The sequence below is a fragment of the Mus musculus genome, chromosome 5 (genome assembly GCF_000001635.26).
Source record: "Mus musculus strain C57BL/6J chromosome 5, GRCm38.p6 C57BL/6J".
NCBI classification, from domain to species: domain Eukaryota; kingdom Metazoa; phylum Chordata; class Mammalia; order Rodentia; family Muridae; genus Mus; species Mus musculus.
The window spans coordinates 110,396,633-110,423,957 of record NC_000071.6 but is presented as its reverse complement, the minus strand read 5'-3'; the positions used below and the strand labels follow the sequence as shown (position 1 = coordinate 110,423,957).

The following is a 27,325-nucleotide window of genomic DNA, read 5'->3' as shown; positions in this document are numbered from 1 at the left end:
ACAGGTACGTGGACCTGTGCCCGTAGCTGCAACAAAGTGAGGAGCAATAGCAAACCACTTGGAAATTCAACTTGGGACCTCTAGAAGAGAAATGTATGCCCTTAACCACTGAGCCATCTCCCAACCCTCCACTGGGGACAGTAGTAAACAACAGTGACATCTTGGTGCTAATGGGGGAAGAAGCAAATGGAGTGTCTTTGCCAGGTAGATCTGGGGTGCTTGCTTACATGAGTGCTCAGTTCTGAAGGGAGAGGTCTATATGGAGTGCCCAGGTCTAGAGCCACAGCCAGGTACCTGTGGAGGGGAAGTGTGGGGTGTAGTCAGCAATGCTCAGTGAGGACTGCTGGCCAGGGGTAGGGGACCATCTGGCTTGGAGTCAGCAGAACAGAAATGGTGAGTTCCCCTGCTTTGCTGGCTGAGGTCTTTTGCTGTGCCAGCACCTGTTCTAGGGTCTCAGAAGACATGGGAAGTCAGGACTCAGACCTAACAACGAGTAAGGGTTATGGCTGGGGAAAAGAGGGTATCAGAGATAGTCACAGTTGAGCCTCATTCAGCATGGTCTTGCCCTGCTGAAGTCTGGTTGCAGCACTGTGAGATCCAGTGAGTCAGGGTTACTGCCTGGCACAGCTCACTCCAGGAGGGCATCGGTTACTTGGGTAACTTGGGTCAGTCCCAAGCTTAGACTCAAGATGTCTATCCCTGGGTAGCCTCCAGAGTCCTTCTGATGACCATGGGTCAGTAGGAGCAGGGGTCATTCCCCTAAAAAGAGTAGGCACGCCAGGTGTGGTGGCACACGCCTTTAATCCCAGCACTCGGGTGGCAGAGGCAGGTGGATTTCTGAGCGCCAGGCCAGCCTGGTCTACAAAGTGAGTTCCAGGACAGCCAGAGCTATACAGAAAAGTCCTGTCTCAAAAAACCAAAAAAAAAAAAAAAAAAAAAAAAAAAAAGAATAGGCATAGAGTGACTGCTGAAGGGCCAGAGCCATGGGCGCAACATCTATAGAGAATGCACTTGTGTGTACAGGACACACCATGTACATATGGTATAATGTGCACATGGGGTGCACTGTACACATAGGATGTATTATGCACATAGAATGCCATGTATTCAAGATGTACTTATGGCATACATGGAATACCATACATGCTTACATGCTTGGCATGGTGTGTTCATTTGGCATGCTGCCCATACATGATACACAGTATATGTAGGATGACATGCTGTGCATACAGGATACATTGTATATATAGGATAGCATGTTGTACATACAGGATACACCGTATATATAGGTTGACATGCTGCAAGTGTATCTTCCACTGGCTCTTCACCTTGAACAATGGGGAGCCAACCATGCGTCCACCTCTCTGGCCTACCCTGGGTCTGATGCCTGAGGGAGCTGCTGCCCCTTGCAGGGATTTTCCAGGGCTTATAGCAGAAAGTAGCCAGGCAGCCATATTCTTCATCCTCGGTCCAGGAAGTGAACTGCCCTATCCTTGTCTCCCTCTTTCAAGTGCAGAGGTTAAGTGGACTGTAGGAAGCCACAAGTAAAGCATTCGTCTGGGTATGAAACAGTTGAGGTGGTGTGTCTGTCTCCCTGTGACTACTCCAGCATGGATGGGACTCATCAGACTCCTGCATACCATCCTGGCTATGTCCTGTACTTACCCAGGGTTGCTATTCCTACGGTCTTGTTTGTGTTTTCAGCCTGAATAATGGGATTCCAGGGTCCAGTGGGCCTTTGTGTGTATCCCCTTGAAGTGTTCTAGAGCATAAAGGTATCTGGGGAGCAGGTGAGGTGCGTACACTAGATAGTATGCATTTCATGGACAACCTCAGACATGTACATGATCACACGTGTGTCCACGTGTGCTCTCTGGGTCTGGGTTCTGGTAGACTTTCTAACTTCTGCAAGTGAAAAGGGATACTTCTGGTCCCTTCATCATCTGCTCAGCAACAGATGGCTCAGGGCCCAACCCTTGGACAGGCTAGCTCTGTACCCAAAACCTCAGTGTATCTGAGTACTAGAGTAAACCACATGCTTCCTACCTGGGACAGCAAGCAGTTCACTTGGCCCCCAGCCCTGGAAGCGTGACTTCCATGTGCAGCCTGGTGTTGAGTAGGGGGAAGGAGGCACCTCATTGCTAGAGCCACTGTTCATGGCTGCTGGAGCCCTTTCTCAGCCTGCTAGTCTGGTTGCCCTGGTTAGCGGAACTCTGGAAATTGGCAGGCATTTCTGGGGGTTTACCAGAAATAAAGCCAGTTTGCCTCACAACACTGCCCTTGCTTTGGTCCTGCCCATTGGAGTGAATTAGGACTCTTTTCACTCTGCCCTCCTGTCTGCCCGAGCAGTGTCAGCTGAAGCCCTGTGTGTATTTCAGCCTTTGGCAGGCACTGGTGCCAAGGAGTGGACTCCCCCACTCTAGGTCCCACTGATCACATGTGGTACCTCAGTTTCTCTGCCTGACTAGTCGGTGACGTGCACACGAGTAACACTGAACAGGTTTGGGTTATCGTAGTTTCTATGTCCCATGGCCTACCCAGAAAGAATTACACCAGGAAGGAGGGAGTGTTTCACTAGTACATGCTGGCAGAGGCTGCTGGATGGTGGGGAAGCAGCCTGGCTCACCAGCCTACTTCATCCAAACTTCTGGACCTTGGGACATGCCAGGCTACAAGATCAGTGCATTGTAAGCTAGCTTGGGAACCCAGCAGGACAATATTGGCCTTTCTTTGAGCTCTTGTGAGCTCTCTCTGTCTGGAGAGACTAATCATTGCTCCACCTCCCTTCGTTTCACTTCCTGGAACTCTCCTGCCCTCTTGTCTGGAAGCCTTCTTTCTCCTTGCAACTTCCTCATAGATCTGCACAGCCCAGAGCCAAGGGCTGAGTCCCACCAAGAACAATTAAAGCCTGGAGCAAGAGAGGCAGCTCAGTGATAAAAGCACTGTATGCTCTTCCAGAGGACTTGGATTCAATTCCCAGCACCTGGGTGGTTGTTCACAGACTTCTGTAGTTCCAGTTCCAGGAGATCGATGGCCTCTGGGTCTCTGTGGGCGATGCATGCACATGGTACACACACATATATGTAGGCAAAACACCTGTACACAAAATAAAAATAAACAAATATCAAGGAAAGAGTTGTAAACCAGAGAGATGGCTCAGTGGGTAAAGGTACTTGTTGCTAAACCTGGCAACTCGTGTTCAAATTCCTGGAACCCACATGGTGAAAGGAAAGAAGTGATTTCCCACAAGTTGTCCTCGAAGTTCCACATACGCACTGTGGGCTGCATACTCACATGCATATATACCCAACATAGTGTATAAATTAAGCTACTACATGAGGCTGGATGAAAGACCAGACATGAGGCTCCATCAACATAGCCAGCCTATAAGACTAGTAAAATAACTGTGGTCTCAGAGGTGACCTCAGAAACCCAGAAAGGACTACAAGGGGAGAGGTAGAGACTGAATGTGGCTGTGTCCCCCTGGGGTGCATGTGCAGTTGCATGGACTCCATGTTGGCGGACATCCAAGCCCAGGAGAACTGCTCAGAAGTACCTGCCCGCCCACGGATTTGTAAGGGAGCTGTGTGTGTCGGCAAAGTACCTGTGGTTCCTCCCTGAGACTGGGCTTCCAGCCATTCCCTGTAAACCTCCTGGGCCACTGAGGTTGCACAGGAGCCTGTAGGCCATAGTCACCCAGACATGTTACAGGAGCAAACTTCAAATGATTGGAGCAGCCTTGACCTCTCTTCCATGTCTGGAGCCTCCTAAACTGGTGCCTGCAAACTCGCCCACCTTTGTCCATCCTTGTGGTTGTGTCACAGAACAAATGAAACACTGCCAACATAGAGCGGCCCTTTGGTGGTCGGTCCTCCTACCTTTCTCTGCAGTTTGCCCTCTTAGCACGTGCTGCTGTCTTTCAGGCTGGCTTTTTTTTCCCCTTACAGTAACTGGGAGCCATATGATTTTGAAGGCCCCATGCATGGAAGGGTGTGTGTCTGTCCGTTGTCCAGAAGGGCCCAGTGTACAAGAACTCGGGGCACGTTGGCTTGTAGAGCTGGTTATTTGGGTCGATGAGCGGATGGACTGGTGGCTGGTCTACAAGGCCTAAAAGTAGCTATAAGTATAGCTATTCTCATCTGCCCCCCCACCCCTCAAGCAAACAAGCCGCTTTCTGACTCTAGGCTGACGGAGGTTCACTGATTTCATCCTTCCATAAATGCCGGAGATGGAAGCATGGTATCTCCCTGCCTCTGGCATAGCTCATAGGAAACTTCCTCAGAGTGAGTAAAAAGCCAGAAACACCAAAGGGCAAGCAGGTGGCGCTGTTTTAGATCCACCTGGTTACAGAAGGTAATAAATATCTTCCCATGTGTCTGTTTCCAGAATACAGGACTCAGCTTTATAAAACTGCAGGAAGTGGGGTTTTCAATCCATGGACAACTACTTAAGAAAGGATAACAGCCCACATCACCTACAGGGTTCCACCATAGAGTCCTAGGGTACAGTACTCACTCCAGAGTCTGGCTTAGAGAAAAGATGGCTTCTGTAGGTATGTGCCAAGCAAAAAGCATGCCCAGCGTCCTCACAGTACAACTGCATTGGTGTATATTTCAGCCCTCACGAGTTGCCAGTGAGTCTTTGCCCACCGTGGGTCAGAAGAGAGAACACCCCCACGGCAGTCAAGCTGATGACAGAGATACCAGTAGATTCTCACTTGGTCTAGTAATGAAAAGTCCCTATAGAGTTCGTTCAGTCAGTGACTGGGATCACCTCGGGCTCCTCAGGCTGGGCTGGTTCCTCTGCAGGCTACCAGCCTTCACGTCACTGGGGCCTTAGACAGATGCCTGGGTGAGGGCCCCCACTTAGCCATCTGAACATTCATTAACATCCAGGCAGTGTCTTGGCCTTGGTACTCCGTTAGCTCCCAAAGGAAAGACGTGTGGATCCCTGTGAGTCTGGGGCTGGGGAGAAGTTGGCAGTTCGAGGCCTAAACTGGCTCTAGGGCTGGCACATGCTTATGGAGAAATGACTGACTGGATTCCGAGGACTTTGACCAAATCTATACCAGTGTGGCTCTGGGATGTAAGATCAGGAGAGGTATCAGGTGCAAGCAAGATGAATGTTCATGTGCTTTCACATAGCCCCCCTACTGTCCAGTGCTAGCCAAACACTGCACCCAGGAGTGTTCCCCATTAAACAGACCAGAGAACTGGACTGGGGAGAAGTATGAGGTCATCATGTTTGGGGCTGGAAGGTGGCCTCTGCAAATAGTCCCAGAATGCTATGAGCTGTGTAGGTGGGTGTTCCTGCTGGTGCTGGTATCTAATGCCAAGGCCAGTGATATCTGTCGCTTTGTTCTAGATCTGGTTCCAGCCTTCTCTAAGAAAACTAAGGTTGTCCAAAGGGCTGTTCCAAACAGCCATCAGTCTCAGAATGTATAAGACATTAACTATAGCAAGTGTCAGCTAGTCCCTGGGATGTTTGCATGTGCCTACCGCAGTGTTTCAGCTCCATCCTGCAAATTGGCAAATTGAGGCCAAGAACTCCTTGGTACCTAAGGAGTTGCCGTGACTCCCGCAGGAGGCATTGTGGGCGCATGGGTGTAATGTCGCAATGTGGTACAAGGGCAGCCCAGCCCGGCATAGCCTCAGCAGGAAGAGAGGCCAGGCTGCGGACAGGGAGAGCAGGCCTGGTTTGAAGTCTCTCAGTCCCCTGGGGTAGCTTCAAAGAGCCAGTGATGGTGAGGCTCCTTGGGGCATTTCATTCCTGTCCTGTCTGGTGTTGAATTTGCAAACCTGGCCCCACATCTTTCTGTTCTTCTTGACGACTCTCCCAACAGACAGACCCATTTCCTCAAGTTAAGGGGAAATGTCCTCCTGCCCTACTTGCCACTTCCAGCCCTGGAATGAAACTACCAGCTCCTGTTTGTGGGGAGGGTATAACCCTAGCCAGGGAGTCTTGTTGGTTAGTGCGTGTTTGTCTGAGACTTTTTCCTCCCTGTCCCCAGATGAAGGTCACAATGGCCAGAGGGGGTGACCGGAACAGTGACGATGACAGTGTCCTTGAAGCTTCCAGCTCTCAGCGTAGCAGCTCGAGGGAGCAGCTAAGCGATGTGAGTACCCCTCCCCCCCCAACTGACACCCTGGTGTCCCCCTGCAGGTGTCCCATGACTCTGACCATGCCTGGCAGTTTACTTGGAGGCTGCTTGTGAGCAATTAGCAGTTTGTCTTCCTTCTCCAAAGCAAAGTAGGACCTCACCAGTAGGAAGGTTTAAAGGAAGGGCAGCAGTTAGGAGCTGGCAGGAGCCCATCTGGAATACTGTCACATCATGCAGAGTGTAGCAGCCTGAGAAGTAGCCCTGTAACCCTAAGGTGGACATCCTTGTGCCCTAGAGCAGGTAGATGCTACACCAACATTCTGCAGTGATATCTGGGTAGAAACAATTCCACAAATGTGTCTAAATCCATAGGTGGCATGCCATGTCTGAAACACCAGGTGCTACCTCTCCCAAAGCAGAGCAGACAGCTGCACATCTTGGCGTGGGCCCTGAGGTACTTTGGACTGGAGGTGCTGGGTAGGGGTGCATATGTGGTGAGAGAGCACCCTGGGTACTAGGTCTTTGGGATAGTCGGTCACAAAGCCAGGTGGAAGGAGGCTGGAGCCAACCAGGCTCACTGGAAATGAGTTATAGGCTATGACTCAAGAACTGGGGTAGAAACAGAAGGGCCACCCGTGGGGTGCTGACTCAGGAGATGGCTGCTGACACCAACCCTGCCCAGCTCCCCAAGTGGCCTCAGGGTGGTACTTTTTTTTTTTTTGAAGGACTAAATTGAATGAGTCGTGTCTCATTATCATTTAAATAGGGGATTGGGGGTGCAGCCTGCTGCCGCAGAGGGAGGCATAATTGCCAGGCTCCTGATCTTGTTGCTGCAAGATGGGAAAATAGGCTGGTAATTGTCTGGGGCCGCAGGGCTGCCCTAGTTAGCACTCTAATTGTGGCCCAGGATGAATGAAGCTGCATTCTGAACACAGCTCGACATGAAGCTGAGAACTCAACCAATTATGCCCCACCCCCACCCCATCAGCTGCCTGGGGCTGGCAGGTGGGACCCAAACGGGAGTAGGTTTGTCAGTGATCTGTAGGAAGGATATCAGTGATTGATTGCTTGGAAGGAAGGGAGGATTGTAGCTTGGCCTACTAGCTTCCATTTCCCCTTGCTGACTCTGGTTCCCCATCTTACTGTCTCACGAGTCGTCATGAAGTTCCTCCTGCCACCTGACCCCCACTATCGCTCTGCAGGAGCTCAGCCTCTCCTTGCCCGCTGCGCCCTGCCCTCCCCCCACCACCCTGAGACACACACACACACACACACACACACACACACACACACACACACGATTGAACCTGCTCTGTGGCCTATCTTTGGAGCTATGGAATCCCTGGCAGCTTGAGCTGTTCCTGGGTCCTCACGCCAGCCTCCATTATGGTTGTTGGCTAACCCTCAAGCCACTTGACCTTTAGGGCCCATGCTATCACGCTCCTCCAGAAGCTCCAGCAGAGGTGGTGAAAGATCAGCCAGGGTCTTCCTGCTGCACTTTGGGGGACAGTTTTAGTTAGCATCCTAGTCCCAAGGGAGCTGTGGATAGGCTAAGGGCATCCCTATAGGGCCACTCAGAGCTGTTGCCATAACCGCTGGCCTGGCTAAATCAGAAGGGAGACTACTACTTCAGAGGCGGCCCCAGAAGCTCTCTGGTGCAGGAGAAGGCTATTCTTATCCCAGTTCCCTGGCTCCAGTGAGGCCTTACTGGCCCTAGGGCCCGTTGCCTGTCTGCTGGGGCCGCTGGCTGTGGCCTAGCCTGCCATTGACTGTCTCTTTCCTTTTCCCACAGAGCTCGGCACAGGCGGTTTCTGGGAGAGGCTACTCAGTAAGTCTCCAGCCCCTCCCCCTTTATTGTCCTTGTCCTTGCCTCAGGGCCATCCCTCAACGGAAGGTTTCTCACAGCTCCAGTGCCTAGAGGGTCCCACCACCCTGGAATCTTCTCCTTTAGAATCCTGGTTGGTTCTGACCTCAGCAGCTTCCTGGCAGGCACAGAGCTTGGGACACATACCTAAGACAGAGTCTCCAGGACTTTGGCCAGGAATCTGAAGTGGGTCCCCGTGCAGGTGAGCAGGGTGCCAGGAATCGGGGGACCCAGAGGTGAGCGGGTCTGACTAGGGAGATGCCCGTGGCGTGCGAGCAGCCGTATTCCAGCTCTCAGCCCCATCTGCCTGCTGAAGGGGCTGGGGCTTAGGCTGGAAACAGAGGTCCAAAGCTACTGTGTGCAGAGACTGTGGGGAGATGAATGTGTGCCCAAATGGTGGACTTGTGGCCCAAGGAGAGCCTCATAGAGATGGGCCAGGATGGCATTCAGCAAGCTCAGGCTGCAAACATCATGTGTGGGCAGGCATACCCACGTCTACCAGAGGGGCTTGACACATGCTCAGTGAGGTCCACTAGGGGCATGACCTCAGGTGCAGGCAAGTCCCTCCCTCATCTACCTGAGCTTGTGGAGTGGCCCTGGCACTGACCAGAGCAGCTCCTGCACCTCCTCATGGCTTGCTTCATTTTCCCTTAAGTATGCAGAGAAACATTAATGACATCATAAAACCCAGAGCTTCGTAAAAGCCATTCCTGCGGATTTATAGGCGTTTTGGCTCATTGGAGGACTGGGGCTGGGACTCCGCCTGCCTCATCCCTGCAGCTCTGATTTACTGCCAGTTAGGGCCTGCCTAGTTCACTCTCTAAATCACGGTAGCTTTTATGGGGGTATGTAGTTAACCCATTTGTTACCCAGTGGGGCCTATCAGAGCAGCTCTCCCAACCCTGGTGCCTACCCTGGGATTCCTGGACACTGGAAAGAAAACAAGGAAGAAATGGGCCAGCAGCTCAGGCTCAGTAGACCTTTCAGAGGCCAGAGCAAGGTGGGGCTACCTGTCTTGCCTGGAGGAGAGGCCTGGCCTCTTCTTCATCTACACTTCCCACTCCGCTAACCTCATCTCTTCTTGTCCACCTGAGGTGTAGAATGCCAAGGCTCATCAGACCTTGCTCCGCGTCTAGCAAGGATTTGACTGAAAATATCCAGGATTTGGGCTATGGACACCCTGGAGAGGTGACTCCTGTTGGTGGCCATCGAAAGGGATCTTTCATGGCGGGACTTGGGCAGCCTTGTTCACACCTGAGCACAGAGAACAGCGGCCCTTGAGAGTGATTGTGATGCCCCCAGTTTGATGGACAGGCCTTCCTGTCATCCTCCCCTCTGTAATGATCTGATGCTCCTGAAAATGGCTCTGTGGCCAGGACTTTGTTGGAAACTGGGAAGTAAGCCATCTTTTTTTTTTTTCTTTTTAAAGATTTATTTATTTTATTTTATGTATGTGAGTATACTGTAGCTGTACAAATGGTTGTGAGCCTTCATGTGGTTGTTGGGAATTGAATTTTTAGGACTCTTTGGTCGGCCCCACTCAGTCCCTGCTTGCTCCCGTCCAAAGATTTATTTATTATTATAATTAAGTACACTGTAGCTGTCTTCAGACTCACCAAAAGGGGGTGTCAGATATCATTTCAGGTGGTTGTGAGCCACCATGTGGTTGTTGGGATTTGAACTCAGGACTTTGGGTAGAGCGTCAGTGCTCTTACCCACTGAGCCATCTCACCAGCCCTATAAGGCATCTTTATAGAGGGCTCCAGTACCAGAACCTGCTGCCAGTACTCGGAACCACGAGAGTTGAAGCAGCTGACACTGGAGTCAGGCCATGCATATCTGGGCTAGCACTTGGGCACAGGTTTAAATCTAGACCCCATATCTGTCATCTGAATTTCCATGGGTCTGAAGCACCCCATGGGTAGGAAGAATGCTACATCTTGGAACAGTCTCCTGATGCTGTGGCCCTGTGTGACACTAACGTTTGGACAGAGGCTCTACAGCTAATCCAAGTTGATAATAAGTGATCTCTGGCCTGCCTGTGACCCGAGTCCCCTGGAGTGTCTGGGGCATCACTGCTCTGAGCTACCTGGCCATTTTTGTGCTTCCAAGTCCACAATCATCATACAAGACTTCTCCCCAAGACCTTGCTTTTCTATTTTCTTAAAAAGCCTACAATTAGCCTGCCAGATGCTTGTCGTTTAGCCCCTTGTGGCAGCTGCATAAGAGTGACAGATGGTGGCAGGAAGGGAAGCAACTGGTCCGCAGTGTGACTGTAGGGTTCTCATCTGAGACCTAGAAGGGCCTTGGAACCTGCACAGCCTACGCCCTAGCATATGCAGGTGTATTAGAGCTGGCTTGAATCAACAGATCTCTAGGGTCTTCCTGTGTAGAATTTCCTGCTCCAGAGTGCCATTGTGAGCCCTGATGCTTGCAAGCTATCTCTACCTGGGACCTCGTGTCCGTTTGTCCTATGGGTTCAAATGGGAGCCGAGCCCCAGGCAGGCAGACAGCAGGAGACAATGCCCAGTCTTAGCAGCAGGTTATATGTTTAAATGTGTGTTGCATGTAAGTGGGGCTATATGCGTTATCTAGATCGTGCGGCTCTCTGGCTTTTGTATGTAGTGTCTGTTGTTTCTCCTTGGCCTGTGTATCTGTTTTTGTCGTCTGTGGTTTATGCATTCCTACATATCTGTAGACATTACTCATGCGTCCTTCTGGCCTCTCAGGGGATCCCGATTTCTTACCACATTTGTGTGCGACTCTGGCCCTGCAGCACTGGCGTGCGTGTGGGCATGGGCGTGGCCGTGATGTATGCTCCCCCACCTGCCCCCACCCGAGCACTTCCTCTCCTTGCCCCAGAGCGTCAGTATGCTGACACCACTGCGTATCTCTAAGGTAGCTCTAATGTCTCTTTGTGTCAAGATAAGGCCCTCTCTGTGTAGCTGTCATGCAATCCACTTATGTAGACTGACCTTGAATTTACAGAAATTCACCTGTCTCCCCAGTGCCAGGACTAAAGGCACACCCCAGCATGCCCAGCTTCAGACTCCATTCGTTTAAATTAATGAATTTTGTAATACTAGGATTTGAACTCAGGGCCATGTACACACTAGACAGCATTCTTCCACTAAACTACATCCCCAACCTGCAAACTGTGTTCAAAGTATGTTAATGTTGCTGAGATTTATCCTGAGGAAAATCCCCAGTTTCTGCTCATCCTGGAAGGTCAGCACCACCTCCCCAGGATGCCACCAAGTGCTTGTTAGTGCCATGAAATTAGTCAGAGAGTGGGGCTCACAGGCTTCCTTCATGGAGAGAAATGAGACCAGTTTCCATACGTAAGAATTGCCAGGTGGCCTCCCTACACTCAGTACTAAGAATGTTCTAGAACTGCCCCTGCCCAGCAAGTGTAGACGCTGTCTAGGATCAGGAGCAGAGGAGGCGGCAATAGCCATAGCAGAGCTGAACCGACCAGCGCTGATATGATGCAGACTGGAGACCTAGCTAGCCTGTAATGTGGGAATTAAATTTTTGATATTGCTCTTGCTCTTCAGATGAGGTTTCAAGGACTGAAGAGGCTACAGAACATATCTGCCAGGCTTTGGCTTCAGGGAGAGTTTTCTGGGTCCAAGGTCTACACCTCCCTCCATTACCCAAACACATTACCCATGGTCCTCCCCGTGGCATTTTGGCCCAGAGTTCCCTAAGGACCTTGTCACTGTTAGAAAGGTGCTGTTGTTTGAGTGTCCTGCCTAGACCCACCCCCCACCCACCCCCCCACCCACCCCCGCACCTTGGTGCCTGGAGCACCATCAGGAGCCCTGGTAGGCCCCAGACAGCCTTCCCTGTGGTCTCCCTATTGCCTTCTGATCTTTTCCATTTAGGGGCCTAGTTACAGATATGAGAAAGGAATCACCATTTCTTTACCCTTCTCCTTCAGTAAGTGCTTAGTGAGCATCTCCTGCGTGTCAGCCACAGTAGCACCAACAGCGGTGACAGCAAATGCATGGCTGCCCGAGCAACGCTCGCCTCACAGGCTAGAAAAGTCTCCAGCCTCCATCACACTGGTCTCATCAGGTCAGCTGCATCCCTGCTTCTGGTCTTAGGTAACCTCCGCACCTGCCGGGTATGAACACTTCCCGAGCATCCTCAGTAACTCGTGTGGGGAGCCTGATATGAGTGGGGAGTGAGAGGAAAAGCAGAAGGGCCAGGTGGGGTAACCTTGCCTACATCACGTGGCAGGGGTAGGCCTGTGTAAGCTGTGCCTAAGGGCAGCATAGGAAGGCCCTGCAGTAGAAGCCTACGTATGCTTGAGGAGCACAGGCAGGTGACGGTTCTGATGAAGCAGCCGTGGAGCTGAGGTTCCTGTCAGTGGGGCCAGCATAAGAGAGTCATTGCCGGCTTACAGGAGAATAGGATATGGTGAGAAAGTTGCACTGTCTTCTTCCCAGTCTTGGTGGTTAGAGTAGGTGAGGATGCTTTTGGGTGAGAGCAAAGCTCAAGGGGGGATCAGGATCCCACCAGCAAGCAGTACCTTCCAGAAAAGTCCCCTTGGCACCTTTCATGGGGCATAATTAGTTGATTATTATTATATTGCCTTTGAGCAATTTCAAAGGTTTTTATTTTTATTCTTCTTTATTCTCCTCCTTTTAAATTATTTTTATTTTGTATGTGTATGCATATATACATTTATGTGTATTATGTGCTTCTAGGTGGTGCCTTTGGAGGCCAGAAGAGGGCTTTAGATCCTATAGAACTGGAGTTACAGGTGGCTATGAGCGGCCCAGTGTAGGTGCTGTAAACTCAACCCAGATCCTCTGCAAGAGCAGGACATGCTGCTCGTTTTTTGTTTGTTTTTGTTTTTTGTTTTTGTTTTTTGTTTTTTTTTTTCAAGACAGGGTTTCTCTGTATAGCCCTGGCTGTCCTGGAACCCACTCTGTAGACCAGGCTGGCCTCGAACTCAGAAATCCACCTGCCTCTGCCTCCCGAGTGCTGGGATTAAAGGCGTGCACCACCATACCCGGCTGGACGTGCTGCTCTTAACTGCTGAGCCATCTCTCTTGTCCCTCAAAAGATAACTTTAAATCGTTAGATTGTAAACTGCTAATACCTGTGTGAGCCACTTCCTTCTCAACCATTCCCACTAGATACCCGTACACTGAAGAGTCACTAAGCTCTGCTGAACCTGGGGTGCACTTCTCACTGCCCCCTATGTTTCAAATCCGGAAATGTGCAGCAGAATGCTGGTAGGGCTGTGGCACTTGGTGTTGTGGCTTAAAAGCCAAATCAGTCCTCTGCTACATTAACAGACAGGATGACGCTCCCGTATCAGAAGCCTCTCATCACATATTTGCCTAACAAATAGGCCTGAGGGTGATGTTGTGAAGCTTGTGAGAAATTTAGTCCACATATCCGGAGTTCACACAGGATACTGCAGGACACCTATAGCTATCTCTCAGCATGTGGGCCCTCTGGCATCTGCCAGACCAGCCGGCTTCATCTATGTATTTTCAAACTGAGACTGGTGCTTGGTGCTTCTGTGAAGAGACCATTAGGGTCACCTCATATGATCTGCATGGCTGATATGTTGATTACAGGGACCCTACCTCTGACACCAGGCCTGGACCCACAATGACTGTCTGCAGTGTGCAGGGCTCATAGCATGCAGGAGACAAAGGTTTTATTCCGGGAGCTCAGCTCCTGTGAGCCTGAGATTCCCTTCTGCAGCTTGAAGGATCCTCAGACACTGAGTGTAAACAGGAACACTGCTCACTACTGGAGGAGTGTTTGTCCTGAAGATTTTCAGACCACATGTTCCCTGGGCATTGGCCTCTTCTTGAGGTGTCACCTCAGCCTTCAGCCAAGATGCCAGTCTCTGCAGACTTCAAAGTTGTAGGGACCCTGCCTGATTACAGGAATAGTCAAAGGAGGGGCTACAGTCGGTGGAAAGGGGAACACGTCTCTTCTAGACCCCAGGCAGGCTACTACCTGTCCCTGTACCCATCCTGTGTGGCTGGCATGGGGACCCCTCACCTAGTGAAGTTATCACATGTGGGCCACCTGGCTTGGAGCACAGTCCATCCAGAGCTCTAGGCACTCTGCTGTACCCTCACTTCACACCACGAGCATCCTTTTCATCGCCACCCCCATACCTGTTCTTTGCTGAGGAAAGTCTCCATTGCCACTGTGGCACTAATCTCATCCTGGGTCCTTAGGGGGAGAAGTAGTGGAGGCTGTGTGCTTCCCTCCTTCCAGACCACGTGAACCTGCTCTGTGCCTACAGAGAAGAGCCAGTGTGGCTCCTCATAGCCCACCCTCAGAGTACATGAGGTTCCAGCCTGAGTCCTGAGTGGGCAGCACTGTCCTGTTCAGGATATCTGAGGGCCAAGAACCCCGTGGAAGTATTCTTTATCACGTGGATGCTCTCCTGTGTCCTGGACCAGGGATGAAGCCTCTTTAGTGCTGTGAGCTGCTGGGCTCCACACCCAGCCCTGCCATTTTCCTTCTGGGTCTGAGGATGGGTCTGGACGCTGTGCTTTGATTTGGCTGAGCTGGGACTGACTGGCTTGGCTTGCTCCTCTGTGCAATGGCCTAAGGATGCATCTGCTTCCCTCAAAGCAAGGACTTGCCTGCCTCTGGAATACCTGTGAGTGTCACTGAGTCCCTAGGTTATGCTCAAGCACTCCAGAGCCCAACAGTAGGATCTAAGCAGTCAGGGCTGTTCTGCCTTGGAGGCATAGACTTGAATCTCTGTGAGCATCCCCTCTTCTGTGCCAGTGCCTCTGTCCTGGTCAGAGTCACATGTCTGCCTCAGCCTTGTAGCCCTGAAGTGTAGGCTCTGTATTCATGAGGCAGGTTTATGACATCCATCGTGCTGTTCCATGGGCCACTTCCAAGTGATCATAATTTGAACAAAAGCAATAAACCTGCCAGCCTCTCTCTGGAGCCAGGCAGGGGGCTGGGGGGCACCTACTCCTCTCCTCCTAAGCTCAGCACAGGAGTCTTTAAAGCTGGAGCAGCGACTGAACCCATGCCTCCCATTCATCAACCTTGTAGAATGACGAAGTCTGAGCGCACCAGCTTGGGCACAGTTGTGCTCTGCTGATTCCCTCCCCAGGCGGGACTAGAGATGTGGCTACCAGTTCAGAGGAAGCCCTACACGGATAGAACTGTTCCTGCAGGGATACTGCACACAGAAGGCACGGCAATGAGCCTGGCAGTGGTGGCTCATGCCGTTAATCCCAACCCTGTGGAAGCAGAGGCTGGCGGACCTCTGAGTTCCAGGCCAGCCTGATCTACAGGCTCTCCATCTATGACAGCCAGAGAAACCCCTGCCTCAAAACAAACAACCGCCTCCCCCCAAAATATGAAAGATGGGTAAGTGACCAGAGTAACTACTTAGAAGGAAGAAAAATGGCACCAGGTTATGCTGGAGAGGTATCACCCTAGTGGTTAGAGATGGATAGCACTGGGTTATTGGGAGAGACCACCCCAGTGGCCAGAGGTGGGACTCGGGAGAAATAACAAGCGGTTGGGTGAGGGCTCTACACAGTGGTATTTTGGTGTATTCAGGCAACTGGAAGAAGGTGAGTGTTGCCAGATGAGGAGCCCAGAGAACCGGAGTGTGGAGGTGAGGGACTGTGAGGCACTATACATACTGTCCTTATCTGCATGCATTGGGTTAGATGGTAAAGAGGACGAGACTCTCAAGACTGAGGCCATGGTGCCAGGTGAGGACTGTTTCAGTGGCTTAGATGCAATTGCAGCTGGGTCACCTCTGGAGATGTCTCCCTGGTTAGCTTAGAGTCATCGCCAGCCAGTATGTAGGCAAGTCTTGTAGGATCTGGGAGATGACAGTCCAGCCATAGGCTGTAATGCTGGGCCTGGGGCATTACATACGATATGTGGGTAATGCCCACATATGTGTGGTTCTGTTTTAAGGCGATGTAGGTGCGACACGAACCAGAGCATTTCTGAGGACTTCTCTTTTCCCACAGTATTCCCGTCACATCTAAAATTTCCTCCGTGTTATCTTATTTCATAGTGGCAGTTGACTTTTGAAAGAGGCATAATTCAACTTATAGATTCAGAAACAGGCACACATCAAATCCCCAGTATGAACATTGCACTGGGAAGTAGTGGTCCCCTGGAGGGCCATGTCTAAATGGGGACAGTGGTCATGGTCCTTCCCTGTCCCATTTTACCCCTAGAGACAGGACATGACTCTGCAGAGACTACCCCAACCCTTTACTCACAGTGGCGTCTGGTTTGAGAAGTCCTGTCACTGTTTCTGACTCATGATTTGTGTAGTTCAGCCATCAAGTGACTCTACCCTCAGAGTGGGCACATGAGCTGGTGGCTGGGCTGGACTGGAGGCCATCATGACTGTGTTTGTGCCTGGTCCTGGTCAGGGTCTTCTAGGGTCCCTTCTCATGGTCCACCCAGGGGAAAGTCGGGTATCTCCAGGCTGCTGGAGACTGGAGCCAATTGTAGCTAACTCGGCCTAGGCAGGCCCAGGTCAGATCAGTCACACTGCTCCAGGCTAGGGATAAACCTAGTTCCACAAGGGTACCATTTTCCCCAGGGGCTTCCCTGGCTCTCCCTGTGCCCTAAGCTGCCTGGGCCTCTGGGCTTTGCTGTGAGAATTGAAACAGCTCATGAGTTAGAGGCTCCACTTCTCTGCCCAGCTCTCCAGTATTGGACAGTGGAGCTATAGGGGTAGGCTCCTTTGGCACATCAGGCATGAAACCTTCAGACTACACTGTGTACCATGGCCGAACGCAGAGTCTCCCACACTCTTCCCTAGCCCAGAAGCCTATCAAGTCCTGCCTTCAGGCTGGAGTCACTGGGCCCTTTGGGCAGTTGAGTGCTGACCCAGTACAGCTGCGTCTCACTCTGTGGCCTTAGGTCCCCATAGATAGGTCAGAGGGTCAACAAGGAGATGGAGCACCCTCACCCCCAGCAGTTCTGACTCAGAAGTGCTGTGGCCTGGTGCCCCATTCTTCTGTTGTCCCTCCTGGGGCTACCAATGCTTCCTGTCACCACAGGGAGCCAGTTCCATGTGTTCAGTCCTACCCCTAATTGTAAGTCCTGAACCATAACAGGCCTCTCAGGGCAGCCTGGTTCCTGAATTCTTGCCCGACCTTTCCACACCCGAGTACTTCCTAGCAACTGTGCTAAAATGAGGGTCCCTGACTAGCCATGGTTGAAAACTGGAGACAGTCCCTCTGTCTCAGAAGCCACAGCTAGCTGCCAGAAGAAAAACTGGGGTACCATTGGGTGATGGCCCTTGGTTCTCCAGAGGGTGACCTTGCCAGCCCAGAGCATAGTGTCTGTCAAAGCCAGAATTCAATTACTGAGAACAAGCCAGAGCTGCTGTGACACCACAGTTAGGGATGAGTGTTAACAGGGGTGCTGCTTAAGAGTTTGTTGATAAATAATTCATGAGGTCGTTAGCACGCTCAGTCTGACAACACGAGAATATACTAATATAGTAGACTCTGAGAAAGGTCATCTGTGTGCCGGGCCTGGCCATCTTTTTTTTATCTCCTGACACAGGCTTGTTAATTATCCCAGCCTAGCCTGGGCTGCTGGCTGGGGAACTAAGAAGAGTAGTGGGGAGCAGAAATGGAGCCGATCTGGGAAGCAACCAGAGCAGCTGTCTGAACCAAGGCTTTACTAGGGTGGAGTTGGGGATGGGTGGGGCCAGAGAGCGAGAGTGCTAGTACCAGGCTTGGGCGTAGCCACCATTGGTAGGTCCTGGGACTGGAGTCAAGGCCAAAGGGTCATAGCAACCTCCCAGGCCCAGCTACATTATGGGCAAGGGAGGCGGAGAAGGTACTGTGTTAGAGAATGCCATAATGTGCAGGTGGAGGCCTGTGCTGTTAGAGAATGTCACAGTGTGCAGGTGGAGGCCTGTGCTGTTAGAGAATGTCACAGTGTGCAGGTGGAGGCCTGTGCTGTTAGAGAATGTCACAGTGTACAGGTGGAGGCCTGTGCTGTTAGAGAATGTCACAGTGTGCAGGTGGAGGCTGTATGCCATTAGAGAATGTCACAGTGTGCAGGTGGAGGGCTCTGTGCTGTTAGAGAATGTCACAGTGTGCAGGTGGAGGCCTGTGCTGTTAGAGAATGTCACAGTGTGCAGGTGGAGGCCTGTGCTGTTAGAGAATGTCACAGTGTACAGGTGGAGGCCTGTGCTGTTAGAGAATGTCACAGTGTACAGGTGGAGGCCTGTGCTGTTAGAGAATGTCACAGTGTGCAGGTGGAGGCCTGTGCTGTTAGAGAATGTCACAGTGTGCAGGTGGAGGCTGTATGCCGTTAGAGAATGTCACAGTGTGCAGGTGGAGGCTGTATGCCATTAGAGAATGTCACAGTGTGCGGGTGGAGGGCTCTGTGCTGTTAGAGAATGTCACAGTGTGCAGGTGGAGGGCTCTGTGCTGTTAGAGAATGTCACAGTGTGCAGGTGGAGGCCTGTGCTGTTAGAGAATGTCACAGTGTGCAGGTGGAGGCTGTATGCCGTTAGAGAATGTCACAGTGTGCAGGTGGAGGCTGTATGCCATTAGAGAATGTCACAGTGTGCGGGTGGAGGGCTCTGTGCTGTTAGAGAATGTCACAGTGTGCAGGTGGAGGGCTCTGTGCTGTTAGAGAATGTCACAGTGTGCAGGTGGAGGCCTGTGCTGTTAGAGAATGTCACAGTGTGCAGGTGGAGGCCTGTGCTGTTAGAGAATGTCACAGTGTACAGGTGGAGGCCTGTGCTGTTAGAGAATGTCACAGTGTGCAGGTGGAGGGCTCTGTGCTGTTAGAGAATGTCACAGTGTGCAGGTGGAGGCTGTATGCCGTTAGAGAATGTCACAGTGTGCAGATGGAGGGCTCTGTGCTGTTAGAGAATGTCACAGTGTACAGGTGGAGGCCTGTGCTGTTAGAGAATGTCACAGTGTACAGGGGGAAGGCTCTAAGCCCAAGTTGGTTGTAGGGGTCCCCAGAGTAACTAACCTAGAGCACTGGGGAGGGGATTTTCCAGGAGCTGTCTGTACTCTTTCACGTGTGTGCCTGTGACTACCTCTGTATGATTGTAATTACCTTTGATTGTGATTACAGTTACAGAGGCCTGTAGGAACCAAAAAGGTAATCCAGTGTCTTGGTTAGCTCCAAACAGAGTACGGTAGACAGCTGGGGCATGGAGGGATGTCCAGGTATGTGTGGAGTGGCTCGGGGTAGAGCTTAAGCAACATGCCACAATGTGCTGTACACATCTCTGTAGGTTGGGAACACAAAGATAATGAAGTCAACAGCATAGTTAAAATGAGAGTGTGTACCCTTGAGACATGGATGGAAAACAGGGAGGAAGCTCCAAGTAAAATTACACAGAATCCCTTGTATGGTGAGTGTCAGGCTGAGTCTGAAAGACAGAACTAGCAGGTGCCCCAGACATATGACCCTGTGGAGCAAAACAGATGAGGCACGTCTGTGATGCAGGTCTAGGTATAGTGTCCTGTGCTTTACCGGATAGTGACCCCACAGAGTAGATAGGGAACACTTGTCTAAATTTTCTTTGCTGTTATATAAACACTAGCTGAGAAACCTAGTAACACTTTTCACAATAGACTTAGACCCAAGCATAAATTGGGCTTTAGCAGGTTTTTATCTGTGGGAAAATTGTTGGAACATTCCAGAATGATAAAAGGTGCTGGGCACTTTTTCTAGGACTGCCCCCTCCCCCCTCCAGTTCTTACACAGAGCTGAGAAGAGCACCCTCCAGGACAGTTACCCTGCAGACAACCGTCTGTGGCTCAGGGCATCATACTCTGGTTCATTTATCTTGTGAGAATGACCTTGTCTCCGTGAGAGAGAGAGAGACTGCTGACATCACTGCTGAGCCATGAGTATTTGCTAAGTGAACTGGGGCCTAGACATCACAGCTGAGGAATGAGTTCACATTGTTGAGCCTGGTTAGAGAAGGGGCCACTTGCTCTGGATCCCTCACAAATACTGCTCCGTGTTCCACTAATAGGCCAACTGATAGTCAAGGCTCCTGAACAGGCTTCACCCTAAGGTTTGACAGGAGGCAGGATGCTGGAGTGGGTAACCATTGTCCCCAGGCCTTCCTGTACTGAAGGCTCAGGCTACAGGGGAGACCAGCAGGAGGTCGGTGTGCACATTCAGAGACTATAGCTGCATGAGTGGTCAACTGGCCCCACAGTGGGTTTGCCCACATGGTTTATTAAGCTGCTGTAGCTTAATTGACTGTTGGTTGTGTAATTAGTCCTTTGTTTGATTTTAAAGCCTAAACACTTACAAAGTAAATTAGCTGAATAGACAGAAGTGGAGTTTTCAGGCCTACCAAATACTATGTAATTAATCAGGTCTGATTTTCATGGCCTCAGGAAGAGGGTCCAACCTAAATCCAGGACTCAGTCATCCCTAGTTGTGCCTGGGAATTGACTCTACCCCTCTGGGTCTCAGTTTCCCCATTAATGACCAAGTCTGTGATGGGACCTGAATGAGGCATGTTGCCCCCATCTGGCTTGTACCAGTGCCTGCCAGAGACCCAGCTAGGAAAGGAGGGGGAAATTGGAGTGGGTAGGATGTAGGTTCTAACCCGAGGCAGAAGTCCCATGACCCTGTCCATCAAGTCCTGTCCCAGCCAGTCTAATCTCAGAAGTTGACTGTATATTATATAGACATACAGACTTGTATATAACTCTCCATTCATCCCCAGCTGCTAGGACCCACTGTGTCCATGTCCCTCACATGTCCACACTGGTCCACCTCAGAGCAAACCACATCAGTCTGGGTCCAGCAGAGCCACCCTGATCCTTAGCTCAGTCACCTGTGGCTCCATCATACCCAGTATTATCACTGGTCCTCAGTCTTGGTCACCTCACCCTGTCCCTTTCCTGCCATCTCTTGTCTGTGACTTCCCCAGGGCTTCCCCCTTTCCCGACTCTATTCCTTCCTTCCAGGCGCAATGCTCAGTCTCCTCCGACTCTGACCTTCCTGCTGAGGTTGGGTCTGTTGTATGCATCACAAGGCCTTCCATTGAAAGCACTCTGGAGGCACAAGAGACAATGTCCGCAGCCTGAAGGACAGGGATGTCATACTTAGGCAGGGGTGTTCTGCCTGGCACCTCCTGGTTTCTGATAGCCATCTTCTGGGCTTTAGCATGCAAGAACTGGATAACAACACTTGAATTGCCTTGCATGGGTTCACCCTCAACTGTCATTAGCCCTATGTATGTTTCTGCTAGATATCACCTAGAACCTGGTTCTGGGCTCTAAACTAAGCTGCCAGCCTCTGCTGGCTGACTTGCCACAGCAGGTCCTCTACTCTCTAAGCTTCCAGTTCTCTGAAATAGACAGATGAGCTTGGAGCAGTGGCCACAGTCTCTCCTCAAACCCCGGCTCCCACAGTTGAGGGCAGCAGCTCTTACCCTCAAAGGTTCATCAGCTCCAAGGGCTCTAAGAGTCAAGTGGGAAAGAGGTTTATGGAACCAGTTGTGGGCTGTCTGGTCCCTAAGGATACCAGGCAGCTAGGGGGAGGCCCCAGTTGGTGACCTAGCTGCATGTGTGTGTGTGTGTGTGTGTGTGTGTGTGTCTTTAATCCCAGTGCTTAGGAGGCAGAGGCAGATGGATCTCTTTGAGTTTGAGCAGCAGGCAGAGGCAGGCAGACTCTGAGTTTGAGGCCACCCTGGTCTACATAGTGAGTTCCAGGACAGCCAGGGCTATTTAGAGAGACCCTATTTTTTTTTTCAACATAATATATTTATTGATTATTTGGGAATCTCACGTCATGCACCCTGATTGTGCTCACTGCCCAGTCTTCTCATGTCTGCCCCTTTCCTCTATGACCTTCCCCCTTCTCCCAAAAAAGAAAGAAAAAGAGTCCATTTTGATATTGTCCATATAGTCAGTGGAGCATGGTCAAACTCCCAGCGTCCAGCCTGACAGGGGAAGCTGAGACCTTCTGCACTGGAGCCCGCCCCCCAAGGCCACCCAGTTTGAATATAATTCCCCGCGGCAGGGAAGGAAGGCGTGTTGTTCCCAGGAGGATGAGGCAGTCGGTCGGTCGCGTTGCGTCCACAGTCAGGAAGCAGAGATGAATGTTACTTTACTTGCTTTCTACTTTCTTTTCCGTCTGGGCCCCCATATCACGGGATGGTGCTGCTCACATTCAGGGAGGGAAACACATCCTAAGTGTACCTTCTAGATGGTTCTAAATCCTCTCAGGTTAACCTTAACTATCGTGCTTCACCCCGTGTGAACTCAAAACCCAAACATACCAGGCTACTCCTCCTCCCAATGCAAAATGCATTTAGTCCATCTCAAAAGTTGTTCTGACATTGTTCAGAAGTGCAAGTATCGGATTTTTTTCTGTGTCTTGGGTTATGAGCCATACATCCCCCAAGTTATAGACGTTTGCCGTTCAGTGGTATGAACTAAATGTATTCCCATCCCAAAAGGAGAGCAAGACGCATGACAAAGAGAGACCAGGCCCAGATAAAGCTGAAGCTATCAGGGGCGCAGCAAATCTCAGCTCCATGCAGGACCTGGGAATCATGATGGAGTCGTCTGGGCACCAGTAGCTGTGGTAGCCTTGCCCGTCTGGTTCTTCTGCCCGCAGTACACAGCCTCCCTCTTGAGTCATTTCTGCTCTACGCTGGCAGGTTTCCTTGGCAGACGTCTCATAGTAGTGACATCTACAACAGCCTGGGCTCCCCTTTGTAATGTTCATAGCTTTACACAATGAATGGCCTCTAGCCTTTCTTTCAGGGAATCCAATCCTGCCACACATTGCCTGTCCCCAGCAGCTTTCTAGAGTTCTGGTGAATGCCGCAGTGACCCCGTATTTCTTGTATTTGCATGTTTGTAAAACCAGCACCAATGTTGCCAGTTCTGTCACATTCGTTTTTCCACCTCAACTGTAATGGCTCCTGAGAAAACCTTTCCCTAGTAGTCTCTCTCTCTCTCTCTCTCTCTCTCTCTCTCTCTCAAGATTTATTTATTCATTATATGTAAGTACACTGTAGCTGTCTTTAGACACCGCAGAAGAGGGCGCGACAGATCTCATTACAGATGGTTGTGAGCCACCATGTCGTTGCTGGGATTTGAACTCAGGACCTTCAGAAGAGCAGTCAGTGCTCTTAACAGTTGAGCCATCTCTCCAGCCCCAATAGTTTGTCTCTTAATGAGGAAAACTCTTTAGGGACATTCTTAATTCAGGGCTCCCCTTTTAGATAAATTTGCATTATCACAAGATAGACCTTTGAAAAGATAGTCTTGTACTCGGCATCTTTCCTATTGTCCCAGAACATAGTAGGAATTTTCTCTTTTTTCCCCTCTCTGATTCAAGGTCTCTTGAACTCAAAAAGATCTGCCTTCTTCTACCTCCAGAGTGCTGGGATTAAAGGCATGTTCCTGGAAAATCTGTCTGTGTGCATGCAATCTTGTATGTACATTATATGTGCACATGTGTGTAGAGGCCAGAGTTCAACTTTGCCTATCATATCTCAGGATCTATCCACCTTTAATTTTTTGGCTTTGTTTTTTGAGACAGGTTATGTAGTCCTGGCTGTCCTAGAACTTGCTATGTAGACCAAGCTAGCCTGGAACTCATAGAGATTGTCCCGCCTCTTCCTGAGTGCTGTGCTTAAAGGTGTGCACCCCATAACTGGCTACCTTGTTCTTTGGTACCTGGCCTCTCATTAGTCCCAAGGTTCATTGATTAGGTCTGGCTTCTCAGATACAAGCACATGCCACCACGGCTGGCCTTTAACTCAAACTTAGGTTCTTATGTTTGTGTGGCAAGTAATTTACTGGCTTCACCATCTCAGTAAGAAGGCTTGTTCTTAATGGCACTAGATTCTTAAAGAATCACAGCTGCTTTCTCTGGGCCCTCTTTGTCTGCAACCTTAAATGGGTTCAAATGCCTTCTCCGTCTTTCTACTCCACTTGCTGCTGTCACTGTAGACCTGTGTGAGGGCAGTGAGCAGCAGCCATTCGACAGCTTGAATGCTGTGCTGTCTTGACATTTCCTCTATCAAATAAACTCTTCTCATCATATCTTAAATCAACCTCGCTGAAGTTCTCAGGACATGGGCAAAATGCAACCAGAGTCTTTGCCAAACTGTTACAAATGATTGCTTAGCCTAGCTCCTAGTAGAGCCCTGTTCTTCTCTGAAACCTAATCTCCTAGCTCCCACTGTTTATATTTCTATTGGCAATCTAGCCTTCCAGACTACTACCAGAGTGGCCCCCTAAGGTGTACTTAACCACTCCGTGGCTTCTCTAGCCTACAGCTTCAGATTCTTCTAATTCTTCCCACAAACCAGTTTCAAAGGCTTATGAGCCATATGGTTGATACATCACAGCAAAGATACCACTTCTTGGTTCCAGTTTTCTTGGTTATTTTTTGTTGTTGATGTTGATGTTACTGTTGTTGTTGTCTATGGCAATAGACTTGACAAAAGCAAATTACAGAAGAATTGATTGGAGCTCACAGTCAGAGGATACAGCCTGTCAGAGAGAGTGTGGCAGCAGGAGGAAGCTGCTTACACACATGCACCCGAATGAAGAAGCAGAGAGGAATGGTAGTGTCTAGCTCAGGTTTCCCTTTTCTCTCAGTCTAGGACCCCAGACACTGGGATGGTGCCACCCATACTGAGGGTGAGCCTTACCACCTTGGTGAAACCTGTCTGGAAGTACCTCAGAGACAAGCTTAGAGGTACGTCGTCTAGCTGATTCCAAATCCTGTCCTGTCAAGTTCACTAGATAGCCATCAGAGGGGTGACGGGATGGGAGAGGTGATAAGGATAGTGACGGTGCTATCACCCTCACCCGTGCCTTGTGCTGGGTGTTCAGCACTGCCCTAGTATATATATATATGTGTGTGTGTGTGTGTATGCATATATATGCATGTATATATTCATGTAAGTCACAGTACATTCCTGTAAATGAACCATTATCCCTGTTTCACCAGAAGCATAAACTGAGGCACAGACAAGTAAATTGGGGCATAGCATAGCTGGTAACGTAGCAGTAGAGCAGATATCTTTAGAGCCCATGTTTTGGCCCCTATATATACCTTACACTGAAGGCCTATCTGTGCCAACACCAAGGCCAGGCTGTCCAGGGCCTCTGAGTTCTGTCCAGCCCCTGGTTGTTGCTCAGGCCGCTTTTAAAAGATGGGTGTGTCTCTTCCCCACTTTGTCCTGATTAACTGCCTCACTCAATTCTAACTCTGGTGCAGTTAAATGTTAAATCAGTAGTTCTTGATCACATGAGTCCGTTTGTCTATGTGTTGCTGATGGTGTCACACTGTCTGACAGTTATTGGATCTGAATGGCCTCTCAGATGGTACTAGACACCATCAGCTGCCCTTCCTCGTCCTCACGTCCCATTGTTTAGCCCTGCTCGTCTGGCTTCAGACCTAAAAGCCATTGGGCAGTCTGTGACCAGTCTAGGTCTGTGAATTGCTGTCCTGGCCTTAGGATAAGGTTCAGGTGGGCTCTGGGGCTGAAGAAAGAGCAGAGGGTAGGACTGGCAAGTGATCCAGCTGCCCCCAGGCTGCCCCAGTGACAAACATGCCAAACCAGTTGATCCTGCTATACTGACAGTTTAATGAGGTTTGATGGTAAGAGGCCTCTCTCTGGTCATGGGTCCTGGCAGCCCAGGCATCAAGCTCCCCACGTGCCCTTAACCCCCAAGCCGGCCACCTCCACTCCACCTGCACTAGAAAGTTCCGGTGTATTCAGGCTCCACTCACCTCCATGGTCTCATCTCCCACTTTCCTCGAAGGTCGTCCCATGAGCTCTGTGTGGTCATCCCTCCTCTCCCCACAGTCATATCCTCATTTGCAAACTCGCATAACACAGAGGCCCTGTTACATGCTATTGCACCAAGTCTTGCCTTCCTCCCAGTGGGAGGGGGTGTCAAGGTGTCTGAGTCACAAACATCTCGACCAAGAAGCAGCTTACACTTCCATACTGCTGTTCATCACCAAGGAAGTCAGGACAGGAACTCAAGCAGGTCAGGAAGCAGGAGCTGATGCAGAGGCCATGGAGGGATGTTCTTTACTGGCTTGCTTCTCCTGGCTTGCTCAGTCTGCTCTCTTATAGATAGAACCAAGACTACCAGCCCAGAGATAGCACCACCCACAATGGGCCCTCCCCCACTTGATCATTAATTGAGAAAATTCCTTACAGCTGGATCTCATGGAGGCATTTCCTTACCTGAAGCCCCTTTCTCTGTGATAACTCCAGCTGGTGTCAAGTTGACACACAAAACCAGTCAGTACACAAGACTTTGAGGAGTCCAGGCCTAGTCCTTGGCTGAGCCCCATGCTAAGAGCCCAGGTGAGACCAGCAGTGAAGCTGTGCTTCTCAGTAGGGGATCATGAAAGGGCCTTGGCTGTATGCACACCTGAAGAGCCACATATATCTTCCTTCCTCTATAACAGCGTTTCTCAACCTGTGTGTCACTACCCCTTTGGGGGTCACATATCAGATATTCTGCATATCAGATATTTACATTACGATTCATAACCGTAGCAAAACTACAGTTATGAAGTAACAAATAATTTTATGATTGAAGGCCACCACAACACGAGGAACTATATGAAAGGGTGGAAGCATGAAGAAGGTTGAGAACCACTCTTCTAGGAAATGATGTCTACTCATGGGCTTAGCATCCAGAGTCTTGGTGCCTGCCCACCCAGGTCACAACCCACATTACAAGACTCCTAGGGGGTCTATGAACTGTAGGTGTGAAGCCTACCAGCCTCAGAAAACCCCCCACATGCCCATCCCAGCTGTCTGGCATATTGTCCTTGAGCTGCAATGAGTGGCTGGTGAACACATTTTTATCCAACTCTGAACTTTGTCACTGAAGACATTCTGGCCTTCAGTTGGGGCAGAGGAAGGTAATATACTTTAATGATGTGCATTAATCATGCTGGGTACAACTTATAAAAGCCAGCACTATGTATGTCTCACTACAGCCCAATCTCCATCTCATGTGTCTCGGGGAGATTTATTTTCAGCAATATAATTTATTTGACATGAACGTATCATAATTGCAGTTAGCAAGTTTTTTCCCCTTTTTATTTTAGAGGAAACTGCATTGTTCACCAGCAGTGTGTCCTTTTCAAATCTGCTTTCTGAAAATGGGAAGCAACAATTTGTTTTCTAGAGTTAACCAGCTGTCCTCACAAATGGGTCATCTGACTCCATTCGTTGAGTTCCACCCTGAGCATCCCAGGCAATTAGACACTGAAGGCCAGTGTCTTTAGCTACACTCCCACCAAGAGGAGCTGCTGTCCCTGCTTTACAGAAGCCTGGCCTGAGGCACTGAGAGGGCAGGAGA

General features: G+C 50.3%; 1 protein-coding gene across 1 annotated transcript in view; it reads left to right on the top strand.

The window, feature by feature from the left end:
• Fbrsl1 (fibrosin-like 1) overlaps positions 1–27,325 on the top strand; it is an 86,753-nt gene that overhangs the window by 24,546 nt on the left and 34,882 nt on the right. The window contains exons 3-4 of the mRNA NM_001142642.1: positions 6,011–6,115; positions 7,893–7,928. Of these exons, the coding sequence (NP_001136114.1) occupies positions 6,011–6,115; positions 7,893–7,928 (141 nt within the window). The remainder of the gene's footprint in view (positions 1–6,010; positions 6,116–7,892; positions 7,929–27,325) is intronic.